This window comes from Sphaeroforma arctica (genome assembly GCF_001186125.1).
Source record: "Sphaeroforma arctica JP610 unplaced genomic scaffold supercont1.72, whole genome shotgun sequence".
NCBI classification, from domain to species: Eukaryota; class Ichthyosporea; order Ichthyophonida; genus Sphaeroforma; species Sphaeroforma arctica.
In genome coordinates, this window is record NW_014040486.1 from 9,801 (window position 1) to 18,002 (window position 8,202).

The following is an 8,202-nucleotide window of genomic DNA, read 5'->3' on the forward strand; positions in this document are numbered from 1 at the left end:
AAAAAGCAAATAAATGAACGCTATCAGCCTAAGCTCACAACGTTATGGGGGTACGGGATAGAAGTTGAACGTACGCATATTTATACAATTTTATATCGTTATATCGGTTAAAATGTAATCAGAAGGGCCTTCCTAAGTTCTTCTATAGGACTGGTTCGTATCGTGAACATGGTATACATATAAATGTTTAGACCCGAATGTTGCACCTATGAGCATACAAAAGACCGCTTATGAAATAAAAGTTGAACGAAAACGTATATTTATTCGACGTATAAAAGTTTTAACGGAAACCGTTTTGAGGTTAGCTTTCAGCGCGTATTTTTTTTTTCCAATACCCCTGGCCTGCCGTCTGACTCCTGGCCCTCCGCCCTTGGTGGATCATTTCACAGAAACGGGGGGGGGGGTTGAAAAAAAAGTCGGGCGTACTGAAAAAATAGTTTCAATAGTAAATATAATAAATACCATAAACTGACCATAAACCTACGAGAGGCTACGTGACGGTTGGTCACAATAATGGCGCGTAAAAGGGGTGAAGAATGCCGATATATTAAACTGTTGCTAATATAAAAGAGTCACTTTTGTGAAAATAAATTTTTAATTTCGGTACAAATGACCCAAAATGGATTCACGTTTGTGGAATTATGTAGTAGGCCGGCATCACACATTATGACGAATCAAAATGTAGAGAAGTCTAGAATAGGCATTTATAAACGATCTCTCGTTGGAAGTCATACCGTAGCTAGCTTTGTTCAAGAGATTTTTAGCTGTACTAGGTAGTCGACACCTGTAGGCAGAAACAAGCTAAGTGAGACATAAAATAGACGATGAGTCATGAAAATAGCATCAAAACGTAAAATTGTGTGTGAAAACAAATTGACAAAACACATGTTTATACTATTGTACTTGTAAAATATACATGAGCCGGGCTAGATATACGTGAACCGTGCTGCCATTGTAGCGTGTTTTAGTCATAATATCATCCCGATGTCTGGTGCTGAAGAGATCAGCGCTGTTACAATACAGCCGGATCCATATTGGCCTTGTCCTGTTTCAACACACCGTCACAAAAGGGGCCAATGCGATGAGTGTAAACGATGCTTTGGATGCGAAACGCCATGCGGTAACGACATTGAATACGCTTGTAAGGGCAGTACATGCTGTTGCCATACAACTAATTACAAAGGTCAGAAAAATAATAAGAGGAAACGAGTACAGTATGCTGCACAACAAGTGGAGGCCAGACGCTCGCGCCGCGAAAAAGAACCAGTTGACGATGCAGAGGTTGACGTGGTGGCTAAATCAGAACGAGAGGTTATAGAAGACCAACTTGCAGACCAACGTGATCCAGTACAACCGTATATGTATCAAATATCTCACTTGGCATTGCAAACTGAAACTGCAAAGCGTGACGCGATGGTGGGACACGTACACGGACTTACAAGGCGGATGATTGATATAATTTCGTGTCGAGACAAGAGAGCAAGTAATCTTCTCTACAAACTTATCATAAATCAAGCTGAGAATGAACTTGAGAATCTCAGGCAAATTTGCAGATGTAGCTGTGCGCACTAAATGTGGTACCACACGTAGAACGATGCATGCACTATTGTTTCAGTTTATGCACGATGACGATCAAATAAAATCTGAAACCACTGCGAACATAAAAGAGGTGCTCGAGGTTTTTAGGGTTTAAATTTCGACATATATCAAGTCCTTCATATGACACGCAACAAACAGAAGCAGTAGTCGACGCCGACGACAACGTAACTCCGGAATATAGGTTCGGAAAACATCATGCAAAACGTGTTCAGGACGACATGTATGATCTAATCGAAGGGGGCAGAATATCTGATCGTGCCGTTTACAAACCAAGAGTATGTAACGTGTTGGGTAACGTGTTGGAGAAATGATTTTCTATGCAAATAAAAATTGTAGCCGATCTAAATCGTTGTATTTTTATTTGTTTATGACAGATAGGATCCTCAAGCTTTGTATACGCACTGAATTAGATCCATAATACGTCAGGCATGACTACTAGTTTCATCGCGGGGCAGCTACGTAATTATTGTTACTTAAAGGCTCGATTGAAGGACATCCCGTATATGCTTCGTAAGTATGGAAAGGAGAAAAACCCTAAAACCCTAAAGTCGGTCTCCTCTAGGCTGACTATACGATACCAAGACGTTTACGTTAATAAGACAATACGTACGCTAGAACGTTAGGGGATTTTAGGGGGGATTAGGGGATTAGACGTTAAGGGATTAGGGGATTTTAGACTAAGACTATTGTCTATATGCTCCTCTCTAATCACTCACTACTTCGGTCTGTTTCATCGCGGGGCAGCTACGTAATTATTGTTACTTAAAGGCTCGATTGAAGGACATCCCGTATATGCTTCGTAAGTACGGAAAGGAGAAAAACCCTAAAACCCTAAAGTCGGTCTCCTCTAGGCTGACTATACGATACCAAGACGTTTACGTTAATAAGACAATACGCTAGAACGTTATGGGATTTTAAGGGGGATTAGGGGATTAGGGATTAGGGGATTAGGGGATTAGACGTTAAGGGATTAGGGGATTTTAGACTACGACTATTGTCTATATGCTCCTCTCTAATCACTCACTACTTCGGTCTAGATTTATATTTGTTTTAGTTACTAAGACTAGATATCATTTTATTGGACGCTTGGTTTACATTTCACGCCTCGAAACGATTGTAAACTTCGATGGATAATTTTCTAAGATACAATTTAAGTCAGTTAGGATTTAGCAATGGTAGCTTGTGTAAGAATGGTCGGGACTGCCTCTTGGTAAGAGCCTTAAAATCCTCGATCACACAGGACGTACCTCTAGCTGTTCTTTATTGAATAATTTACGCTAGAAGTACTAAGTGTTCAAGACCACATGTCTAATTTGTAGATAGACATAAGAACGTAAGTCATGTTAATACATTAGCTAATATAAATAAAGTTACATCTGAAGAAAAGTTATAAAAAGAAAAAGACTTATTAGATTTTGGAGATTGGCGGGAAGACCAAAACCTGTAAGTAGTAGTTCAGAGATTATAAATTTAGTTTATAATATCCTACATCTACTATCGTCTCAAATAGGTCCAAGTAAATGAGTCATGCCTAATACTCAGGCTATTAGAGCCATCAAAGTGAATTTAGAACACTTTGGAAATATTGGAAAAAGAACTTGTATTAAATTATTTCAAATACAAATAAAAACCAACGTGTTATCTCATTTGAACTTGATATTTTAGACTGACCGGAGGCCGTATTTCTACACAATCACCTAATCAAACTAACCAATAAAATACCTCTAAGACCAACTTAAGAAAATATAAAATAATACCAAAACACCAAGCTGGTGCAGTATACTTCTGCACCTATACCCTATCACTTGGTACCTAGCTCCCCATCCCACTTAAGGCATAGACGGGGGCACATCTAGTTGGCTGGCTAGGAGGAATCAGAACCATGTTGTCCTAAATTCTAACAACTCTGATCCTGTCTTTTTCTCAGTGGATTATCTTGCACTGAGATCATTATCGAATTATACCATAGGTTTGTACTAACAACCATTTCATGCCTGAGACCCTCTCTCATGGTACTCCCATTAATTAGAGATTCCCAAAGTGTCATTTTCAGGTGTCAGATTGGTGTCGTTCCTATATTATTCACAATTCTAATTTTAGTGGAAAAAACCAATCTATATTTGGAAAGCCACCTAATTGTTCACAGTAGAGTCCCATACTCTAATGAGTACTGTCACATGTTCAAAATCTTGAATTATGCAGTTCTTGTTCATGTCCAATTCGTTAAACGTATTCCAGAATTTATAAAGTATAAACGTTAATACATTTGTACGTTTATAATATACGTTAATTGTGCAACTACTATTAGGAACCCGCTATTTTTACATAGCCCCCCCCCCCTCCTCAGCTTGAATGTTGGCTTATATGTGGTATTAGCACATCGACTCAAAAAGCTCACATGAATTGTACAAAACGGGGTTCGATCATATAACGGCCTCAATGCTTATGTTATATTCTCATAGACAAAGTATACTTAGACTTTATAAGTTACTCGGTTACTCTATTACGTTTGGGCTTTGGTCCTTGTGGTTCGTACATTCCATGCAGTTTAAAGCTGGGAATGTATGATTTCTGTGGATAGATCTTAACCACTTCAGGTCGCTTATTCGATGGTAAGATTGCTTCTGCATCAGCCTCATTTTTGTGTAAGCGTTTGCGAAACTTCTTATTAAAAGCCTTTAGTACACCCGGATCATCAAATGCTGATGGTGGAAGATCACACTGGGCTCCATCGGCGAACTCCTTAGTGTAGTATGGCATATCCTCATGTTTGTACTTCCCGAGAATCTTCTTAAACTCGTAAGACATAAGAGGTGTAGTAGCTTCACGTGTGCGACGAAGGATGATCTCTGTCGTAGAGATTCGATGTGACCCGATATTTAAGGCACTAGAGCCGTCAACGTTATTTACTTCATACGTTCCGCTCTTCTTATCGGCCACAGAGATCATAAATGGTCCAATATATTTAGCCGTAAGCACAGTTGTATCGGAGTTTCGAGCCATAATGTTGACTATATCGCCTACCTCAAACTCGACTATTTTCTTGGTATCATTCCATCGCTTCTGTCTCTTCTTGAGAGCGATGTCCTTCATCTCCCTTAAGCAAGGATAGGCCACATCTCTGGTCCGACGCGTCTTCTCTAACCATGGTAACATATGAACATCTTGAGACTCCTTGTTGAAGGGGATCTGTAATTCACTATAACGGCCCCGGAAATAGTGAGCGGGTGTTGTACCACTGACTGAATCAGGGGTTTCGCTCATCTGTGTCTGTACCCAATTGATCGAGTAAGGCCACATGTCAGCATCATCAAGTAGTGCTCCTCGCATGAACTCCTTCATCTGTCTGTGTCGTACTTCGTTCGCACCTTGTGTCTGAGGCTTGTAAAGTACACCCATATTATGGCATGATCCCGCAACGAGTAACAGTGTCGTCATGACATCTCCTGTAAACTCACTACCGTTGTCGGAACATACAATAGCTGGGGCCAGCCGAAATCTGCGATGCACTTATAGATGCACCAGCCACAGTTTGTGTCGATTTGTCTTTTAGAGGATACAATACATTATATCTTGATGCGACATCAAACACGTGACCGACATATTTGTCCTTCGTGTGTTCGAACGTGGGTAGCTCAACCAAATCAATGATAACCCGGCGCCACGGCTCGTCTTTTGATACGCTGCGTAAAGGTGCGAATCCGTAGCGCTTGATCCGGTTGACTTCGCAGTCGTTACATTCGTGATACACCTGAGATATATTGCTTGAGGTTTGGGTGTACGATTCCGTACCTTTTGCAATCTTTCACAGTTCTAACCTTATCCATGTGCTTAAGAGCATGATTTTGTCTTAACCACTTCAGAATCGCCTCCTGTGATCTACTTGTAACATCGAAATCAGGAGGTGAGGATTCCACCGCGTCATCACCTGGACTCGAAGACCCGTCTTGTCCAATCTCGCTTAAAGCTTCTACATCGTGAATCCGACCAATGTTTGATCTATCCATTAATTGAGTCACATGGTCATATACCTCAGGAAAGTCATTCATCATTTGCTTAAGCAATCGAGTCTCTGCTTGGTATTCAGTTTCCCTGTCAGGCCGTATTTTCTTGTAGAAGGCTTTTGCTAGTGTTACGCTCCTCTTTGATTCCTTTGAATTTGGCTGTATCTCGGTAATATATACTGCAGGTGCTTGTGCTGTCCCAGTCTCTGATTGAGACTTAGGATTCACAAGTGAAATCTTGGATTCCTCAACCTTCTGTTTGAAAGTCTCGGATGGTGTCCACTTGGTTGTTCCAACTGGACCTATTCGACATATTATAGTGTGTCGCCAAGGCGTCTTTTGGACTACACGGGTACCCTGGTAGAGAAAAGTATCTACCTCTATTCACATAGATCGGCTCACATTGTATCATTGAGATCAACTGTGGTAGCAATTTATCAGAGTGTCTTAGGGGACAACACAACATGATGGTAGCATCTTGAATATGTACATAATTTAGCAACTGTGGCATTAATAGCCATGGAGGATTTGCCCAGGCATTCTCGTTAGACAAGTCTATCTTGAATCCGTCTCCTTCCGGATGTTCCAGTGTCCGGTACCTCGGCAGTTGCGCACTATGATGAGCGGCAAACATATCTATGGTATATGGTCCATGTATGTTGTCAGCGATCTCAAACCACCTAGGATTGGCCATCCAATCCGTAGCTAGTAATTGCCTAACCATCTTGTTAAAGTCTGGTACGAAGCGAGACAACATGTCGGGTAAGTGATTGTGAATACCCGGTATGTGTACTATGCCGATAAAAACTTCGCGATCGTGTCATGCCACCGACTGATTAACTGTGAGTTAGGTTTCATGTCCTTTAGGTGTTGCAGTGACTTCTGATCACATAGCACGTTAAAGTGCGTGCCATATAGATAGTCCTTAAAATGAGTGAGTGCCGTCACAATAGCCAAAAGCTCTTGTTTCACGGTTGGGTAATTGATCTGAGACGAGTTCATAGCCCTGCTAAAGAACTGTACATATCTTGGTTTCCCATCAATCATTTGATACAGAACGCCGCTGAGTGCCATGTCGGGCGCGTCTGTTGCTACCTTGAATTGAATACCATCCTTAGGTGGTTGGACTACTGGTGCCTGCTGAACCACTGTTTGAGCTGCTTAAATGCGCCATCACAGTCTTTGGTCTACAATGCGCCTAGTTTGCCTTTATGACATCTCACATGTCCAAAGGGATTTTAAGTAACTTGCCAGGTGTGGTACCCCGTCAGACAAAAAGTTGACGAATCCGCACATGCTGTTGACATCCTTACCAGTGGTAGGAGTTCTCCAGTCTAGCAAGTGTTCGACCTTCCCGGGATACCCGGTAACCCAACAGCTGAATCTCGTTAACACCGAAGTGACATTTCTTACTGTTGACCTTAAAGTTGTGCTTGTTGAGTCTGTCTAGAACCTCTCGCACAACCCTTTCGTGCTCCTCGTTGGTTTTGGTGAATACCACAATGTCATCAATGTATACTTGTACATTGACCATGTCCCTAAACAAATCTTGCATGATTTGCTGAAAGAAAGCAGGTAACATGTATAACCCCAGGTAAAGATGAAATACTTCCGTTGTGGTTGGTAGATCTTCATCTAGTGGTAGCCCTGCTTCAGGTCGATAGTGGAGAATATCTTAGCTCCCTCCATACGCCTGAGTAGTTCGTTTATCCTTGGTAAGTGAAATGTGTGTCGGTATCAGAGCGTTAATGGGGCTCATATCCAAACACACCCGAACTTTCTTCAGAGTCCCGTCGGATTTGAATTGGTCGACGGCTAAAAGTGCTAAGTTGACGGGAGTCGGCTCGTAGTTGACTGCGATCACTCCATCATCTAACGAAGCTTTAACCTGTTCACGTACGACCTGCTTATGACGCCATGCAACCTAGTTACGTGTAGGACACTTCAGCTTCGAGAAATCTACACTTGTCAGGTCTAGACTAACGTATCCGTTATTGAATTTGAACTTAGCCCAATCAGTGACCTGAATCTTGTCGTTCTCGAAAATCAAGTACTTGAGTTTCTCTGTGAAGTGAGGGATCATCTCTTTCACAGTCTTCGAAGGTTTATACACTGGTTTCAACAGATTGTCGTCCGACTGATCCTTCTGTGGTTCAATGTTAGTAGGTAAACCGGTAATTTTATACCTAATGACAATAAATCATCCATGCTTACTATGAGGTCATAATCAGGTGGGGTTACATATGACTGCCTTAGTAACTGTAGTACGCTGGTCTGTCAATGTAAACCTAAGATCGATCGCCATCTCTCTACAAGTGATCTCTCTTTCGTCAGCCAGTTTCAACATAGTTGGCTCTGACTTACGAGTTATGTCTGTCATCTTACAGAATCTAGAGGACATACATGAAATTTGTGAGCCCGGATCCAACAACGCTTTTATTTCATGTCCATTAACTCGTATATCTAGGATTGCACGCTCGTCTTGAGGTGCGTCCTTTTGTCGTAGTGACCAGACCCGGTATGTTTGTCACTTACGTCAACCTTTGGTTGCATCTTGCATGTATGCTTGTGGTAACCTCCAGTCCCGGTACAGTCGGCA

General features: G+C 41.6%; 1 protein-coding gene across 1 annotated transcript; it reads left to right on the top strand.

The window, feature by feature from the left end:
• Positions 1–984: 984 nt before the first annotated feature.
• On the top strand, positions 985–1,572 carry SARC_01742 (hypothetical protein; the record flags this gene model as incomplete). The annotated part of the gene is made up of 1 exon (XM_014304509.1): positions 985–1,572. The coding sequence occupies one exon, from the start codon at positions 985–987 to the stop codon at positions 1,570–1,572; it is 588 nt and encodes a 195-aa protein (XP_014159984.1).
• Positions 1,573–8,202: the final 6,630 nt, after the last annotated feature.